The 20,601-nt window shown below is 41.3% G+C and overlaps 1 protein-coding gene across 5 annotated transcripts in view; it reads right to left on the bottom strand.

Moving 5' to 3' along the window:
• Positions 1–475: 475 nt before the first annotated feature.
• lingo2b (leucine rich repeat and Ig domain containing 2b) overlaps positions 476–20,601 on the bottom strand; it is a 35,601-nt gene continuing 15,475 nt past the window's right edge. For 2 of the 5 annotated variants that reach the window (XM_051390034.1, XM_051390065.1), the window contains exon 2: positions 476–4,143. In XM_051390034.1, the coding sequence (XP_051245994.1) occupies positions 2,232–4,100 (1,869 nt within the window). In that variant the 5' untranslated portion in view covers positions 4,101–4,143 and the 3' untranslated portion in view covers positions 476–2,231. The other 3 variants (XM_051390050.1, XM_051390041.1, XM_051390057.1) reach the window with 3 other exon arrangements.

Raw genomic sequence — 20,601 nt, 5'->3', positions numbered from 1 at the left:
TTAATGGCAATCCATCTAATAGATATTTCACTAATTAAGTAAAAATGTCAACCTTATGGTGGCAGTAGATGAACAGTCAAGCGGTTCGTCCAAATCCAATTTATCTTTTTACGACTGTCAATACTGATACCAAATGTCACAGCGAACGACCCAAACAGAAGTAGTGGACCAATCGACCAACCTACCAACACTGCCATGGAGCCAGCGTGGGTAAAACTCTGTAAGTAATTTGAAGGTCTGCAGCGTGGATATCAGTGGCTACTTTGAAGGCATCAGCCAATACTGCCCAAGCACTATGATTACTGTACCACTGTGTGTTATCTGCCATCTTCAGTACTGTACACTGTTCCTGATTAGAGAGTGTAAAGAAGTGTTGATTAGTGCATTAACACCCGTAGCAGCTAACAGAGAACTCAGAGAGACACAGCCTGAGCTGTCAAAACAGCCTGCAAAATGCAAAGAGCATACAGTAATGTTCAAATCACATTGCCCCTGTAATATTATACCGACCACATGAGTAAAAATACAATAAATGTTGAGTAGTTACAACACAATGTTTACTGTATGACATAAATAACAAAAAAGTTGGATAACGTCCGCAGATTAATACAATGAGTGACAGAAAAATAGCATGAGTTATAGGAACATTTTTAAATATTAGAAGTGATATTATAATTTAGACAAAAGCATTAATAGGAAAGGATTTAAAAGGAAATATGTTACCATCACTGTAAAGCCAGTAAATAAAATTTGAACTACTGGAACTACAATTTTAGGGGTATGATTAAGATTTATTTCCTTTTGAAAATATACCCATAAATTTGTCATATGAAAACAATTGTACAACCTTAAACATTTTATCACAACAGGATCACACAAGTTAACACCCACGTCCCTGCATTACAAAGAATTGCCCTTAATTTGTTTTACTGTTTTTTTTTTCTTCTAAACACTTAAAACATTTTCAACAAAAAAACTAAACAATACAAGATTCCACTACAACTTTCAAATTGCCATCTATTAAATACCCAGTGCCCCAGGGAAGAATCCGGACACGCTAGCTTGAAGTGGAGCGATCAAAGAAAAATGAGAGAGGGGGGAAATTCAACCTATAAATCTGCAAAGCTCAACTTTGTCTCGCCCCAAAGAGGGCACCGGCCAGTAAATCTTTGCCATTGTGTCTGGCCACCGACTCTTTTATATCATATCAAGGGATTTGTCTGACAGGAAAATCTGCCCATGATTTATTATGTTATAAAATGGGTTTAACATGCCATTTCTATAGCTAAAAGCTTTTCCAGAGTAATAACACCACTGACCGCTGCTATTTCTCAGGAGAAGTGTCTAGTGTTGCTGGAAAGTGAGCTCTGTGGTAAAAACAAAGCTCAGGCTTCACTTTGTAACTACTGTGTGTGTGTGTTTAACATTTCCTTGAGTTTAGAAAAATCCCCATCTAATGTTGGAGTCATTCCAAGGGGGACATTGACTATTTCAAAATTTTGCAGCATTTCTCTTGAATATAATAATTGTGATTTTGCATACATACATAGATAATCCTCCATTTTGCCCAACAGTGACAATACTGTTGTCACAATGACCGAACAAGAACAAAGGCCTGGAAAAATGCTTTGGACCCTATCATTCATTTTAATTGTTCTGTCCAACAAGAAAGGCAATGCGTGCACATGCACAAAGAAACGCACAAATGCAACATGCGCACACGGATGCACGCACACATACACGCACACGCGCACACATGAACACACCTTTCATACTGCAGCTAATATGGGTATTAGACAATTTAGTCCTGACATGTTGCAGCGATGATAGCTCTACTGCCACGCGAAGATGTCCCCTGTCACTCCCAGCGGCTCCCTCCGTCACCTTGATGTCACGGTGAGTCGACAACATCATTACTCATCACATCACCACTGAAACACATGCCTAGTGCAGCACTATATCACTCCCATATTGATATGTTGGTTATAGTATTATATTCAGTGTACTGTATGAGAACATTATTTCATATAAACACGTCCACGGTTTCACTTTTATATTCACATGCCCACTTTATCACTAGATCACTGTCATATTGACACCCACTATATTAGTACATCACTTTCATTTGTCACAAATCCACTGTGTCATAGAAAAACTTTTTTTTTTCAGTTGATATGTGGACATTTTGTTTGTTTTTACTTTGCTATCGTATGCATCAGTCTGCATCGTTTTCAAATCATTTTCATGTTGACCCGTCGCGGGCCACTTGTTTCTGTCACCTCTGCTGATGCTCCGTTGGATTTGCGAGGGACATACTCAATATCAAAGTTACTCTTATGGCGTCCTTTCCCTCGGCTCCAGGCGAACAGAAGCAGGAAGCAGAAGATGACCACACCTAGGAAGGACAGGCAGCCCATGGCTGTAGATATAATGATAGTCTTAATGTCTATAGGGACTGTCATGTTGTACAATACTGTCCCATTCCCCCATGTGCTGTTAGAGTCTGTCAGATAGTTTGAGCTCCTGTTGCTATAGTGAGATCTGTCCCCAATGCCCAGGCTCTTCACAGCTAAAGAGGCTGACAGGCTAGCGTTGCCAGCAGGGTTACTGGCAATACATAAGTACACCCCGCTGTCATGCAGCTCTGCTGCCTTGATCTCCAGAGTACCATCTGGTTGGACTTCCACCCTACCACTGCTCTTGGCCGTTATGTAGCGTCTGTGAGGTGTAATCCAGACCACTGAGGGCCGAGGTGCTCCCTCTGCCATGCAGCTCAGGCGGGCCGGCTGACCCTCATCAGCCATCAGCAGCTGGGTCGTGTTGGGTCCAATCCGTGGTTTGGTGCAGGTCATGTACCTGGAGACCAGAGGCTCCTTGAGATCACGGAGAGCTTTCCCCAGGAGGTACTCGGGGGCGCTGCACTCAGGCTGGACATCCAGAACCTGCAGAGAGGGGGGCTTGTGGCTATTGAGCAGCCAAAGCAATCTGCAGTCGCACACTAATGGGTTTCCACCCAGACAGAGCCTCTGGAGGCTGTCTGGTGAGGCAAACACTCCCCTCTCCAGAGATTCCAGGCGGTTCTGTGACACATCCAGTAGTTGCAAAGATTTGAGGCCTGAAAATGCAAAGGGCTCGATAGAAACCAGATGAGCCCCTTGGAGGCGGAGCTCCAGCAGGTATGGGAGATGGCCCAACTCTCCCTGATGGATGTGCTGGATGCGGCAGTAGGACAAGTTAAGATGTGTGAGGTAGGGCAGGTTGCGCAGTGCTGCGCCGGGGAAGGCAGACAGGTTAGTGTTGGTTATGAACAACGTTGTGAGGTTGAGGCCATGTAGTGAGAGGGGAGGCAGTGTGTCCAGCCAGGGCCAGTAATCAATGTCTAGTCGGCGAAGACGCAATAACCTCTTAAAGGAGAAAGGCTTTAGAAAACCAATGCTCAAGTAGCGCATGCGCAATTCGACTAGGCTGTGCAGATGTCCCAGAGCGTCAGTAGGGACCACGGTTAGATTGGAACGTTCCAGGGTCAGACTTTGGAGTCCAAGTAATCCTGTAAAGGCTCGCTGAGAGATGAAAACCAGCTCGTTGTCACCAACCTCTAGGGACGTCAACCTGCGCAGATCTTGGAAGGCATGATCCAGGAGAACCACCAGTCGGTTGTGGCTGAGGTCAAGGCGGGTGAGGTTGGTCAGGCCTGACAGCACACCAGCAGGAACCAACTGAAGCAAGTTGCTGCGAAAGTTGAGCGAGCGGAGAGCAAGCTGAGAACGAAATGAGCCTGGCTCGACCACGCTGATGAGGTTGTCGCTAAGGTCCAGGTCCTCCAGCTGCTGGAATGAAGAAAAGTTGTCTGGCGTGATGATGCGTAGCTTGTTCTTACTGAGGTCCAGGACACGCGTCTCAATGGGGATGCCTTCGGGGATGGTGAGCAGGCGCTTGCGGTGGCAACTGACCGACTTGCTTTGGGCAGAACACTCACATCGGGCGGGGCAGCTCAGGGCCGGGCTGACCAGGAGAAGCAGCAAGGCCCCGCCCAGGAAGAGGTGGCAGTGGTGCAGGGCTAGGTGTTGCATGTCTCTTTTACCCACGTTGCCCTCTGTCATGGCACAGCTTCTTGTCCATACAGAGCACCATCACGAGCAAGCCCTGCAAGACACAATACATGGACAAGAAATGTGTTAGAACACTCCACTCGGCTCTTTGGCCCCCGCCTTTTTACATTTTCAACCTTTTACATTTCATGTCTCCTTAAACTGCCAAGTCTTTTCTCCTTTAATGAGCTGTCCCTTTTCCTGGCAAGGTGGATATAATGGAATTAAACTCACAGCAGGGCAAGACACAGCAAGAGAAATATCATCTGCGGAAAAATGTGAGCGTTCATCACTGTGTTAGCACAAAAGGTTGCAGGCTAACTGGGGGATGTTTCATGAGGACTGAAGATGTCTCAGCTCGATGGCAAGAAATGACCCTCTTCAGAGTGCAGTGAGGCTAAATGCCCATGTGGATTTGTTGCTGCTGCATGCTTGTGACTCTTTATTTTGCATCAGCGATAATGGTCTGAGGGGGTGGGGTGCTGAATGGACTGTGTGGCAAGTGTTCAAACTAAAATACAAACTAAATAGGAAATTAAATGGAAGCTTGTGTTTGCTTCTATGAGTGAATCCACAGAGTTTACAGCGGCGTTTGCCAGGCAGAGATAACCCCAGTGGGATGAATGGAAACAAAGATATATATGACTTAATAAGTAATTAGCATACTGAGTCATCTCACTGGCTCATTGTTTCATTTTACACTGAACACACAGTTTCTATATTTATTACTAGCATGTTGTGTTTTTATATAGAGGATGAATTTATCTCACATTGGATAATAAGTAACAGTTTCTATTCGCGTCATTGCTCTGTCAGTTTCTGTTGGTTGCGAATGACTGCTCCCTTATATTCTATATATTCTGGATTTTGACTTTTGTTCCCGAAGAGACACAGCTTCTCTTCTCTAGGAAGAGACGGTAACGAGAGGATAATGAGGGTAAGAATGCCGAGTTCAACTGTAAAACATTATGTTCTCTGAGAGCCATGCCTCTTCGCAGCTTGGAAAAGACACGGCCGTTGACAGAAAAAACACCTTCCAGCAGCCACAGGTTGTTGAATTGACAGATGGCTAAGTAGACAGAGAGGCTGACCATAATTGCCTCATTACCAGTAGTATCTGCATTCTGCTCATGGCTATCTTTGCCAATTAGGTGTGTAAAACGTAAGACACATCCGTGAGCAGCGGAAATTTGAATGCACTCGTAAAGGCAAAGAAAAATGCTAGAAATATAAAAGCCGCCTTTAAAAAGCTTTTGACTGCTTGCAGAGCTCTTGTCAATCACAGGATGGCAGAAATTTTCCAAGGTAAGCAGATGATGAGCACACAGAGAGACACATACCTTACTTTGATAGCGAAGTGAGTGACATTCAGAAAATAGCCGAGATGAAGCAGAAGGAGAGCCGGAGAGCACACACACTCACTCTTTCTCTTTCCCACAGCACTCACCCCTCCGCCCGGCTCAGCCGCTGCACTGCTCGCATCTCCATATCTCTCCTCTTTCCCTCTTCTTTCTTTCTATCGCTGTTTTATCTCTCTGTCCTCCTGTTCACACATCTTCCACCTAACTCCTTTTCTCTACCAGATCCTGCCTGGCCTGGCAAAAGCCCCAGTCCGTTCATCAGTCCCTGCAGGCTGGGGTTTTTATCGATCGCAGCACAGAAACATCAGATGCCAGGAATGTAGCCTTTAACAAAGAGCAGGCCGTTGCCACAGCAACTACAAACCCTTACTCCCATCCGCTCTGTGTAGTCTGCCAATCAAATTAATGAAAAAAGGAAGAAATAGAGTAAGGAGGATGAAATCTTTTTCATATTCCTTTAGTCCTCGCATTGAGAGAACACACAAATTGAATACATTCCTGGAAATTCAGTTTCATTGGTATAGCGGAGCCTAGTTTAAGGTGTTTCCAATCTGTCATTCTGGACGCTTTGCTATTTGTCGACCTGTCTTGTTGCCCATCCATCTGGTGCTCTGGTAACTATCTCTGTCTGTCTACCTTATTATCCGTCCACAAGCCTGCTTCTGTCTTTGTGTATTTATCAGTCTGCCTTTACCCGTCAGCCTCTCTTCCTCTCTGCCTCTCTGTTTAATAATTACAGTCCAGTTGTCTGTTTCTGCAGTGGGGAACTGGTGTGGTGTGGAGTTGTGTGTCAGGCAGCATGCACGTCTCACCACGGCTCTGCTCAGAGAGTTGCCGCGCGCACATAAACACAACAGCCTTGTAAGTTATTTAAGCTCATGTCAGCCAGATCACATAATAAAATGGCTATTGTTATGCCAGACCTTTTTATTTTGCTTTCACTGGAGTTAAACCTTAAAAGAAAAAAACAAGGTCAGCTTCTCTGACAGGCCAAAAAAAATCTAATTTCTTAACTGCACATTTATTAGATTAAGAGGATTTTCTGTAATGCTAAACATCTGCCACATTTACAGTAAATATCATAAATCAGAATCCGTCAAGGTTTCACAGTGCCAACATTGATAAAATAAAGATGATTCCCCAAAGACTGTAAATCATGTCCTTGAATTAAAATACTATTCCAACCTTGAAAAATGATGTAGCTTTGATTCTGCTGAAGACCAGCAGTCTGTTTGATGTCCCAATTCATATCTGACATGTCCTCCAACTGCCTTTTGTTTTCAGGGTTTCAGTTATTTGCCTTTAAGACATGTTTCTCCCACCACAGAATGACTGAATGGACAGTTGATAAGGACTGACAGCATGTAATACAATATCATAGTAAGTGATCCTTCAAGTATTTGTTTATATGGTAGAATGTGCTTTCAAAGAATACAAAATTATGGTCAAACAAATATCCAAGAAAAAGCAGTTACAATGGAAGTCACAGATCGCAAATGCCTTAACAGTAGCCAGCATCACTAAATCACTTCTTCAAACGTTAAAAGAAATAAGTGACGTCATTGCTGAAAAAATGTTGTCCGTTGCAGTTTATATTTTCTTTTGTGTTACGGCACCTGTTCAGAATTAGCCGAAGATTTAGCAGCTTGTTTTAATGAGGTGTCTCTTTTTCCAGCAAAATAGAGCTAAAGCTTTTAAGATTTTCTGGCAATGGCAGATGGTAGAAGGAGTGAAAGGCAGATGGGGAAAAAAATCCCAACATGTTAAGGAGTAAGAACAGGAAGCTGCTGGGTGCATGGGAAATGTGGTCCCAAATTGAAGAAACGCTATAAGACGTTAGTCTAATGGCACATTTGCAGGTATTTCGAAGAATGAAACTAATGACCTTTTAAAGCTGCCCCATTATTTTTATATTAACATTAAAGTGCAATGTGAAGGGTGCTGCTTGTAGTGATAAACCCACAGATAACTATCACCCAAACTCTGCAGTTCCCCTCAGTGCTAAGCATTTTAGTGTCTATGAGCTCATTGTTTTGCTTTTACATCCCCAAACTTTACTGTTTTGGTTCCCTCTCAACAATACTGATGAGTGTCAGCATTGTTTCCAGTCACAGCAGAAAGACTAAGCTAGAGACCAAAACAGAGCTGGAAGAAGAGAAGAGGATAGTGAATATTGGACTTAAAGCTCCAGTGTGTAACATTTAGGAGGATATATAGGCAGAAATTGAATACAATATTCAATGGTATGTTTTCATTAGTGTATAATCACCTGAAAATAATAATTGTTGTGTTTTCATTAACTTAGAATAAGCAGTTTTTATCTAAAGACGCCATAAGACCACCATGTTAAACCACCATGTTTCTACAGTAGCCCAAACCAAACAAACCAAGCACTGGCTCTAAATAGGGCTGTTTTTTACAACCACCATAGTTTCTCCCTTGCGGTTGGACAGGGAGGGTGAAATGAGTTGCAATCGGCAGCTACTCTAATAGATTCTACCAAATCCTACACACTGGACCTTTAAATATGACAACAAATGAATGCTAATGTGTGCTGTGAGTATATGAGTAAATACAGTTTGCTAACAAGTTTGCAATACTGACTCTGACTACTGTAAGGTGATAAAAGTTTAATCAGTGGTGTAGTGCAGCGTATACACAGGTGTACATTACTTATCTTTCAGTCAACATTGTGTATACGCACTTCTCATACTCCTCTGATGTGCATCATTTAGTTGTGTTCTGTGAGCTGAATTCTTTTCTTGGACAGCAAAGGCATGCCCTACACTCAATATGCATATATATGTTCTTTTCTTACCGACCTGTGGGCCAGAATTGATGGCTAAATCTGCACCTCTTCTGCGGCTAATGGTAATTTCATAATGATCCTCACTCCCTGAAGTCAAGCAGCAGAAGTTAAGTGACAATGAATGTGCAAATACTACTGGCCCTTTTTTGGGTGTGCTAAATATGCAAGAGTAGTCTTTCATCTTACTGTTATAGATAGCACAGGGCATAAATTAAGAGCGTACCTACTTCTCCAGGCACCACTACTCCACTGATTATAATCAAATATTATATCACCGAAAATATTAATTCTAGTTAAAATGAAGTTATCTATGGCACATTATTGGCATATGACTCTATACTCTCAGTGGCCTATTTGTGTCTCTGATAGCCTGACCCAGGCTGACCTAGGTGGCACACATACAGTACTTTAGTGGCCCTTTCTTGACTCCCATGAGCCCAGACATATTTTTAGAAACCCTTGGGCCCAATCGCGTCACAAGCAGGATTGAAAACATACAAGATCCCACAGAATTCTGGGTAAATGGTAATGGTGAGGGGGGTCATTGAGAAGGGCAGCCTACAGGGTTGAGCGTTTTGGGATTTGGTTCTGAATTGGATTAGAGTCAGTGAAATTGTAGAAAATCTGACAGCCGAAAAAGGAGCTGTAGGGTGATGCATGAGTCACTGTGAGAGTGAGAGCGAAAGGGAGAAGAGGGAAAAATAAAGAGAGCGGAGTATAAGATGACGCAGAAATACATGAAGAAATGACGAAAGCCATGCTTATGAGATTAGATGAAGCCCTTGTTTGCTTGAGTTGACTGTGATTTCTAATGTGATTTTAACTTGGTAAAGCTTGAGAAACTGATAAACACTCTTCCAGGAGATCTCTGGAATATTCGAGCCATGCTTGACGCACATGTTGATTTTAATCTGCGGGCCTATCCGTCAAGATGAGTACCATTAAATCCCTGTTCATTATCACACCACTTTCCAAATCTTTGGCCTCTGACAGGAGCAGAGCAAATGTATTTTAGACCGAGAAGGACTTAATTGGACTGTACCAATGAATTTTTAAAACTACTCTAAATCACAGTATTGATGGCCATAAAATTGTTTATGAATTAATAATGAATTTCATTGACAGAATGTGTGCCTGACACTTATTCTTGTCCATTAAATCGATGCAATTATGAGAAGTGCTATCTGCAGAATTGCAACTTTGAGCTAATGCTATTAGCACAGTTAGCCCAATATGTGTGGTTAGATAACATTAATGGAATGGGTCATTTTTGTGGTTACCGTACGTAATAATCTCCACTATAAATCCCCTCTCCTCTTCCCACAGCCTTGCAAACACGAGGCTTTGGATTCATTTGCGTGGCTGTAATTATTTTGCACCCAGCTCTTTGGAAAGAAGCCATTATTATTTTCTTCAACACGAATCTCATTCAGTTCATTCCCACTACAACCCTCTGCAAAGAATGCACATTTTACACCTATATTTTTAAGAAAAGCACGTCTTTTCTTTTAAGTTTTCATTTGTCACTTTGGATCACTGGAGTCGTAAAAATGATACAGTGTTCATTCATCCTATTGTTTTCCCATGAAATATTAAACACAGGCCCAACTGTTCTGCTTTGCTCATTTCCAGATATAATAGTGGCATGAATAATGGAATTATTTCACATGAGAGAGTTCGCATGTAGGCGATTATTGCTGCAGTGTGAGCATGTAACATAACATACTCTGCATGATAATTGACCTGAAAGGACACATCATTAAACGCATCATCCTCTTTACGTCTTTGTGTTGATGCACAAACAAATGTGTGCGAGAATGATGTTTATGACACGCTGACAGCGTTTTACATGGGTGCTGACTCAAGGAGGGACCTTGTTGTGATGCACTGAATTAACAGAACATGAGAATTACGTATTATAATCATCCAGTTGTCTGATGAAACAAAAAAAAATCCCTGTTGCGTGCCCTTTTTTACATCCATACAATGAGACAGGTTGTGTTGTGGAGCAGAGGAGCTGCAGGAGTTCTAAGATTTGAGCCAGTTGAGATGTGGATTGTGTAAAAGCACCGGGAAGCATCCCTAATACTTTGTACTGTCAGTGTAGCCTGAGCTCAGTTTGATTATAATTCACTATGTATTCACCACAAATACTAACAAGCCAAAATGCATTTTCTATTCTGGGAAATGTGGCACTCATGCACACCCACTGACCACCCTGCAGAGTGCAAAATGTCAGCAGAGTTATCAGGATGCTGTTGGGATTCGGAAGTTGAACCGTGTTCTTCTCGGCTAATTAGTGCTTGTGCATTCAACTCTGCCAATTAAACAGCTCCTTTCTGCACCACTGGCCATGTTTCCTCTGAAGCGGTGCCTTGTTGAGCCATCAACAGCGTATCCTGTCTTCCACCATGTGGCTTGTTGTATGTCTGCTGTGCTGTGGGCTCACAAGGGATGTTGCTTTACCCTGCAGTCTCTGGATTTAGAAAAGTCCAGTTAATACTCCAGTCAGCGTTTGCTCATACTGATAGACAGAGCGAGGGACGGCACAGTGCTTCTAAACTACAGCCTCCAGAACTGAAACAAAGAGCACAAACAGCCTGTAACAGAGCTTCTACGCTGTGGACATGAATAACACGAACACTACATTCCTCCACCAGCTGAATTATGTCACAACAGCAGGCGCCATTTTTACCCGTTTCTCACACCAAAACGTTGAAATTCAAATTCAAGCCTCTTTCATCTGCTCCTCGTTACATAAATATGATGGAAATTTTACATGTCGGTCTCATGTCTGAATAAGCAACCTGGTCACATTCACGTAAAGGTCATGAGGGTAATCTTTCTAGATCAGACCTAGTAACATTTCCGTAACACGGCACAAGTCTGGATTAAATGAAGTCAGATTTATGTAAAGGCTGCAGCAACACAAGGTTGAATACAGACACACAGAGAAATTAAATTCACTCTGTGTTTCCCTTATTAAGATCACTGTGGGAAAGAAACGGCTCATACACACAACAACAATTATAATTAGACTTTTTATGAATTTCAACCACATGCATGCAAAATGCTTTATTTACGCAGAGCTTGTGAGCTAATGAGAGTCTCGACTTAAAGATGCACTGCTTTTTTTATAGCAACAATGGATCAGATGACTAAGTACAATGTGAAAGGTGAACCCACAGAGAATTATCACCCAATTCTGCACTTCCTCTCAGCTCTAGTGCTGTTTGATTCAGTTTCACTGCTCTCATGAGCGTTGTTTTCAGACACAGTGGGCAGCAGAAAAAGCTCTAAAAACCTCCAGTACATTACCTGCCTAGCACCAAATGTAACATGGTAGCCACTAGCTGGTTAACATAAGGGAGCATTTAGCAGCTAAAGAGCCAGACACTTCCCTCAGGAGTTAGCGGAGACAAAAACAGAGCTAAAAGGAGAATAAATTTTGGTCATGATCCCAAATGAACGCTAATGTTGCTTTAATAATAAGCCCCGTTGAAAACATGATAATATGTTAATGTTGTGTTTATAGCTTGTCGCACAGAGTGGCAAAAAAAAAAAAAAAAACAGGGAAAAAAAGGGTTTAATTAATTTTGCTCACGATGGTCAGCACCAAATATCACACAAGCACTGATGAGGACACAGTGTTCAAAGCTGACCCCTCCTCCCTGGCTCAACAACACCAGAAGTGCACATCCCCTGACCACGGTTGCCTGAACACATCCCAGTGTACCACCTGCAGCGTCACATACCTGAGGCTGTTATTTGCTGGGGGTTATACACCCACTTCCCAGAGGCTGATGCCCAGAAACGTCTCGAACACAGCAAAATAAGAAAATACAGGCAGAGGCAGGGTCTGCGGATGATATGTCACAAACGTCTGTAGGGTCATTAGACAGGGATTATTATATTGTATGAGTCAATACATTATTTCTTAGGAAAATAATTCCGCCTTTAACAGTCCTGTCATGTCTTAACTCAGCCATAACAAACATTTATGTAATGGACACCTGACCAAAAGCCATTACTTTCTGCTTCTGGCAACAACAAGAGCTTCAGAGAAGGTCCGTCTAGTTATTGAGTTACTAATTTACAATATGAATACAAGAGCTTTAATGGACAAATTAAAAAAACATCGAGCCAGCACTTTTAAATGATAGAAGTGATTGGCTTTTGCTACAGATGCAGCCTTCTTCCAGAAGCTAAATGACCAAAAAAGTCCATTAAGGTCCTTCCTCATTAGTTAAATAGCTGCTTGCAAAACGATTCCACTTGATCCCCCCCCCCACACACACACACACACACACACACACTAACACACATCTGTAGCTAATGGTACTGGAATTTCTGTGTCAATATTCATACTACATTGTACATTTTTCCTTTAAGCTACTTTATATTCTACCTAAACACCGTTGTCAGTGAAGGACAGTCGCACAATAATCACACTGTGTGAAATGAAGGCTTGAAAAGACGCCGTTGCTTCATTTCAATGGCTGCTTAGGTTTCCTCCAAAAGGAATAATCAGATTTTCCACGGTGTGTCGACTGGCATTACGTTTCCCTACCTATCTTGGTGCGTTTTGTTGAATAGCAGATTTTTCTCACCCTCTGTCTCTCGTTGTTGCTTATAAATCAGAGTGTTACTTGAAGGACACTCACCATATTAGGTTTCTGTCTAATTTTAGTCTCGGGAGGTAGAACTCATCCATTTTTCATGGTATATGCATACCACCACTGACTCATAGGCCCCCTTCCCAATTCACCTAAATGAGATTTGTCTTAGCATATTACACCAGTTTTTTCCTGCACCCGTTCTAATAATGCTATCTCCTCTAAACAAGTTCCACGTAATGGGTTTCAAAACTGCATTATCGTTTAGTTCCAAGTTTCAGTTTGTAGGAGTGCCATCCGAGGCTTAAAGCAGCTGGGGTAAGGGTTAGGATTATCTTCTGTTAAGCTTGTGTGAAATCCTAACAACCATATTAAAAACACCAAAATAGCCCACATACAAGGTTTTACTTGAGCGGAGAAAATCGACACACAATGTAACATATGATTTTCTTTTTCAATAGGCGAAGTCAGACCGGTGGCTACCTTCAAAACTTTGTCTCTTTCAATTGCAGATGACGCCAAACCACAACGGCAAAGAGGCATCGCCACTTTAAAAGGTCAAGTGTTAACTTACATCTAATCCTTACCTCTAAAAATAAAAGGGGGAAAAGGAACCCGCTGATGTTAGGCAGTCTCGTGTTGTCAACATTTTTATGTACGCCACAAAACTCAGGGGAGGCATTTGTACTGTCCTAGTAGGGGCCTGTTGCAATTATATGGTGCCTATATCGATCCCAAATATTGATTAAAGTCCGTCCTTGATTTTAAGATTCAACAGATGCTTCTCAGGATTTCAGAGGAAATGAGAACAAAGGAAAGTACTCTCATTTGAGAACAGCAGGGACCCTCATAAATAAGGCATTTTTATTTACTTAAAGAAAGGGAAACATAAATGACTAACTACATCTTGTGTCTGCGTTGTGTTCATAAGAACTTATAGTACAGACGCTTTATTAGAAAGAAGCAAGTTTAATCCATCATAGCACTAATACCTGAATACAGGGAGCAACATACTTTGTTCCCTGTATTGTCAGTAGTGTTGTTTTTGGCAGCCTGTTTATATTTCAGTTTTAGTCTAGTCTTTGTGTCAAACTGTCATTTTAGTTTTTATTAGTTTTAGTCACGTTTATACTCTTTTTAGTCTAGTCAAGTTTCAGTTGACTAAAAGTCTGAGCATTTTAGTCTTATTTTAGTCAGAATTATCCATGACTATTTTAGTCTAGTTTTAGTCAATGAAAATTGTATTTTAGTCTCTTTTTAGTAATGCAATTCTATTTAATCCAGTTAATATAGTACAAGTACCTAGTATAGTATAAACAAAACCAAAATTTTCTTTAAGTCACCCATTTCACAAGTCAAACAAGGTTATCTTATTATTATATTATTGTTACCTTCTAGACTCAAGAATACATTCAATTCCAGACACGGAAGACCCTCTGATTTCAATTTACAACATATGTATTTTACATTTAACATGTAAGAAGTACACACACATAAATTTAAATTAAATAAATAAAATAGCTTCAAATGACAATGCCAGAAAGAATTGACATTACATTCAAGTTTAACTTAACAAGGTGCTTGAATGCTTGAGCTACAATAACATAATAAAAAAGTGCAAAGCTGCATCTTCTAAATAATGCCACGAGTGGGGATTGAGAAAGTGCGCTGATGAAGCCCCGAGCCTCAGGAAACATAAATATTTCAAAATAATAATATAACATTTTGTCTCGTCTCGTTTTGGTCAACGAAAATGAAGAGATATTTTAGCAGCTTTTATTTTGCAAACCACATTTAGTCCCGTTTTTTATTCGTCAACAATATTGCATTATATATTTGATTATAGTTTTCGTCACATGACCACCATTTACACTGCGTCTCGTCTCCGTCACGTGATAAAGGTTCGTTGACGACGATATTTAGTCATAATTTTCGTTGACGAAAGCAACACTAATTTCACAGTTCCGTGTGGGTCATTTAAGGAACAGTTCATCATTTTGGTTAAATACACTTTTTGCTACAGTTACGTAAGAGGATCAATACCACTCTCATATCTGTCCATTCAAATTGAAGCTGGAGCCAAGGGGCGGTTAGCTTAGCATAGCATGAAAACTGAGAGCAAAGCTTAAAAGCTAGCCTTGCTTTTTCCAAAGGTTAAAAAAACATTATCTGCCTATCCGCTTTTCTAAAGCTCAACATGTTATTTCTCATTTGATGAATTAATTATGTGCCAGATTATTTTGGTCCGTGATTCCTAAAGTCTTGTCATCCCTGGAAGGCTCCCCTGGTAATCAGAGACTCTAGCTAATCAATGCTCCCGGCCAAGGAATAGTCCCACACATAATCCCACTGCAAAGTGTCGTTTTTATGCTTCGATTTGTGTATGGACTAAACAAACAAAATACACAAGTGTTAATTATTGAGCTTTAGAAGTGCCGGTAGGTGGATTTTGTGACCTTAGACAAAACCCAAGCTAGCTGCTAAGCCGAGCTAACTGGGCTGCTGGCCGAAGCTTCATATATGACATACGGTATCAATCTTCTTATTTAACTCTCGGCAAGAAAGTGAAGCTTATTTTCCAAAATGTCAAACTATTCCTTTAATTTTGTCCATTTCTACCTGCGCTCTCTATAATCAAACGTATTTTTAGACCTCTTTTGGTAAAATCTCTCGGGCCCATTCACTCCCATCTTCAAGCCTCTCATTCAGTCAGAAAAGATGATTCATCTGTGTGAATGAGAGGCCCCAAAGCTAACAATACTGTAGTTGCATCACCGTGTTAATAATTAGGTGATTAACTCTTGCTTTTTGAAAAGAGGTTTCCAATTAATTTGCAGATTCAAAAAATCATGCGTGGGGACAGCTTTCTTCTATTTTCTGCACACTACCTCTGGGTCACTGCATACCTCATCTACATCATTTGGTTTTAAAAACACATGATTTCACCTGATAGTAAATGTCATTCAGTATGTATATCATGTTATATGAGGAATCAGAAACCAAGGCAGGATGATTCTGTCAGCCCTATAATTAACACCAGCTTCAAAAATCAGTAATTTCCCATTAGCTGCTAAAGGATTTGTGATTATATATGCCCTCATTCCCAATTTCCTTCTCTTAGAACTTAACCTCCTCTCATTCCCTAGAAAGTCTCCTCCACTTACAAACCATGTCAGCAAGGGACCTGATATTTTCTCTGTATTCAGCTCTACATTTCTAGGAAGTAATTTTGCCTGTTACCAATTATTAATAACAAGAATTTGATGAAAGCCTGAATGTTGGGTGGATTTTCTGAGCAGCTCTAGTTTTTCAGACAGATGTTTGAACTCATGTGGACGTTCGGTGCCAAAGTCGCAACACTGGCTTCAAATCAGTTTGTATTCAGACCCGGGGCGAGAGGAATGAGTTGCAGCAGCTTCACTTGCATTCATGCTTCTCTCAGTACTTTTTAAATAACAGCTAACTAAAACATTTTGTGAGTGAAAAATCTGTTTTATAAGTCTGTTTGAGTTCATTTTTTTAATCAAAATGCAGCTTATCAGATATTAATGATACTTGTATGTTATGCTTGCTCAAACTTGCTATATTTGAAAACTGCATTCGTTTCTCCACTGAAATTATACAAATGTAACCCTAAAATGGGTCTAAGAAATATTTCTAAAAGGTTTTTAAATCCCACAGAAGCCCATAATTCCCCAACGTTCCTGATTTTTATTCGTCTGAGGAACACGATATCTTTTCACTCTGCTGTCAATCATTAAAAGAACCCTTTTTGGCTCAGAATCAAAATATATTTACGACAAAGTACACGGAGCAGCAGTAAATATTGGCTTTGCTTATGTCAGTGTGTACTGCAAGCATGAACTTTCTCCCAGACCCTCCTCCTATCATTTTTCTTAGAGAGCCTTTTAGTTAGCGTCATCTCTTTTTACATCAAACCCTCAGCAAGGGATTAGGCAGTCCTCACTGGCACTGAATAACATGGGAGGATTAGCACTTTCGCCTGTCACCAAATCATTCTGACGGATTAGCAATCTCCACTGTCACTCCCGAGAATTCACTCCAGCTCCAAACGAATTGAAGTCGGTGTGACAGCCAAGGTGACATTGGACCGAAAGGGAAAGAGTCATTTTCATGAGCCCTTTGTGACAGAGCCTGGCACCCCGCTCAGCATGGACGATGTTAGCATGACGGACATTCAGTGGGAGTTAAACGACAGCATGAGCATCAGTGGTCATGTGGGCTTACGCGCTGTTGAGTAAAAATACATGGCACTACAGATCATGGGGTCACTATTGTCAGCTGCACAGAATATATATACATATATAAGTTCACATTCAGAGTAAATAATGGCACCCGTGCAGAGAACGAAGATTAAGACGCCAAACACCAAATAACCCTGTGTAATTGTGAGGGTTGGTAGGGATGGGTTGGCAAAACTGCCTCTGCCTTTACCCTCGGGGGCCCAAACAACCCCAGCTTCAACTTTTTTCAATTGGTTTTAAATATGTTAATTCATTTCAAAATAGGTGTTAAATATTTATACTACTTAAACACAAAATCAACTACAGTGGGTCCTGCATTATTACCTCATCTTGTAGCCCTTTCTTTTAGAGGTGCCATGTGTTAAAATCTTTGCATATTCACATCAAACTAACTGACAAACAGACAAGGTAATGCCATTAAGTACTCCATCATAGGAGTATTTCTTGTTCTCTTCCTGTACTTGATAAGAACTTGGAGGTGATGGAGGGGACTAATAGGAGCCTGACAAAACATTTTTGCCCTAAGGGCCCCAAACAGGTTAATCCCGGCATGGCTCTGCACAAAACATTTCACTCCAAAAAGCTTAAAAGCTTTGCTCTCTAGCCAATAAATAAAAGCAAAATCTTTTTTTATTTTTATTTAAAGCCTCTACAAGGAACTTTTTTTTATTCTGGCGGCCCCTGTGGACAAACGCAGTCCAACACCAAAGTGAACACTCTTCACCTGACTAACTGTTGAGGGCAGTTCTAAGTAGTGACTACTTTATTTTCTTGTACAATACTAAACATTTTCCCTGTTTGATGAAGTTTTGATTCAGTTCCTTTGCAGCCCACAACTTTTCGGCATTGTTTTCTAATTTCTGAAACCGACGATCATGTCTGCTTCCTGCAGCAATTGGCCAACTGTGCAGAAGTAAGAAGTGAGCAGGGTTCAGTTATCTTTTGTGAGCGCAAAACTATGAATGCCTTCGGGGGACGATTGAATGTATGCGCCATTATCCTCATATTTAAACATTCATTGCGATTAGCCTCTCTCTATTTTCATCCCACCTTCGAGTGAGGTCATTCTGAATCGCTCTGAATAGTTTTGCCTTTAGACATGGTTGGAAAACACATCATATGAACTTGTTTGTATCGAACAGTCTTTGGACAATGCAGTCCTCCATTTTAGTTACTCCACATAACACACAGTACGTATTCTATCATTTGGATCATCAGAATTCCCCAGAGACCAGTGTGATGTCTTCAAATTGCTTTCAGTTCAATATCCAAAGGTATTAAATTCATAATATTATAAAACGGAGAAAAGCAGCAAATCCTTGCATGTAAGAGGTTTGAACCTGTGAATGTTTCTCGTTCTGGCTTGATAAATTAGTATTTGTTGTTAATTGAATTGTTCGAGCATGATTTCAAATTCAAACTAATTTCCCATAAGATCAGGTTTCTCAGCAGGATCCTTTCACTTGCACCAGTGTTATTAGGGTTTGCATTGGTCAGCAGTAAAGTCAATAATTACTTAATTCCGGAATGTAATGTATGTCTTCTTTAGGTGAAACTGTTGCTGCAATAAAGCGCTGCTGCAGTATACTGTTTGTGGATTCCTAGCTACAGTTGCGACAGAAGCCTGAGGCCCACTGTGACTGAGACAGAAGCTGTGATTTATTTACGCCAGAATGTGGATCCACAGACTTAATGTAACAGCATCAAATTAGTGTGTGTGTGTGAGTGTGTGTGTGTGTGTGTGTGTGTGTGTGTGTGTGTGTGTGTGTGTGTGTGTGTATGTGTATGTGTGAGCTTACCGGATGCTTTCGCAGGATATTACCTGCCTTTTACACATGCCGCATAATTGGATGCCTGCAAACATAGCCAGACACTGGCAAACGTGAAGCCTTGTGGGACTGGAGCGGGTTTGGACCAGTTAAATGTTTCGCTAAATGCACTGAAATCCCAGGTTAACTCACATTCTCACGCATGCATAAATATTCCAAAATGATATGCACAGTCTGATATCCACTTTAAAGCCTTGTGACAAAGTGAGAAGGACGATTTCTACCACTGCACAAGGACTAGAGTGCATACTGTTGCTGCCAGAAAGGAAGTGTGGTTTGGATAGAGCTTCTATTATATGTTTAAACAGTTTTTCCCTCATGTAGTCATCTAAACGACTGGTATCCTAAAAAGCAAATCTCCCGGGGAAGCTAGTTTAAAGACCATCCAGTTGAGAAAGTAGCACAGAAAATCATTTAGCTCGACTCCTTTTTGGCAAATTGAAGCCATGCATTTTTATCCTTCTGCAGACTCCGTCTATGTGCCGTCGCTAAGCTGTCCTAACATTATGAATCTGTACCATTCAAGAAAACCGAGCGTATGCCAGAAAATCAATACGGAGAAGCTGAGGACAAAGGGGCCTCTGTAGCAAAGCCTGTGTCTGACACAGGATGGAGAGCTACTGGTGGCATGCATCCATTAGCACCTCATCTATTTTCTATCAATGAAACACAGAGGAGCAGAGTAAATAGTGGCAGCTGCTCCAGCTACCAGGGACATTATGGATATCACCTGATACTATTTTAAATCTGGACCTTAATACATTTTTAATACTGTCTTATTTTTTATTTTTTCCTTAGGCCCAAGTCAGATCACTGTACGGGTGATCTTAAAAGAAGAAGAGGTGTGCTGGGCCACGGACTTGTGTTGCATTTAACTCCCTTTTCCTGACAAGGCGCGCCTCAATAGAACGCAATATACCTAATAGTATGCAACTTTTATTCAGGCTTTTATTATTCAGTTGTTACAATCTATTAGATGTTTATTACTAAAAGCAATTACTTAAATTCTAAACAAGCCATGTCTTACTTTAAACTGGAGACATCATTTCAACCATGCATGAGAAGTACACAGAGAGATGAAGAAGCAACGTTCCTAAAGGACCGTGGTGCTACATAAAACAACACAGAGCCCGTTTGACCGGTCTCATTGCAGCTTGACGTCGGGTAGCGTTTCTCCAAAAGTTGAATCTGATTTAACTTCTCCGCCCCAGGTCGCTGCACTAACCACAACCATTAAAAATAAATGGGAGGAGAGGTGTTTTCGCCGCAGCAGCTGATATTGTCTGAATCAACCCTGCCGCAGTCTGGCTGCGAGGGTCCAAATGCTTCAGTACCTTTTGTCGGATGGCAGGAGGGCGAAGAGTTTATGTTAAGAGTGTGTGGGCTCATCCACATGCTGGCCGCGTGTGGTGTAAATGTCTGTGATGGAGGGAAGGGGGAATCCAGGACTCTTCTCAGCTGTTCTCACAGTGACTTGCAATCGGGGGGTTGGTGCGATTTCCAAACTAGTCGAAGATGCATCTGTTCTGGATGCTCTCAGTGGTCCCTCTGGTGGGAGACTGGCTTTTTTCAGCCTTTGCAGAAAGTAGAGAGTAGAGTTGGTTTTCTAGGCTGTGAATCTGGTGTTGACGGG

Source organism: Dicentrarchus labrax, unplaced genomic scaffold (assembly GCF_905237075.1).
Source record: "Dicentrarchus labrax unplaced genomic scaffold, dlabrax2021, whole genome shotgun sequence".
Classification (NCBI taxonomy): domain Eukaryota; kingdom Metazoa; phylum Chordata; class Actinopteri; family Moronidae; genus Dicentrarchus; species Dicentrarchus labrax.
This window is presented reverse-complemented; position numbering and strand designations above follow the sequence as displayed.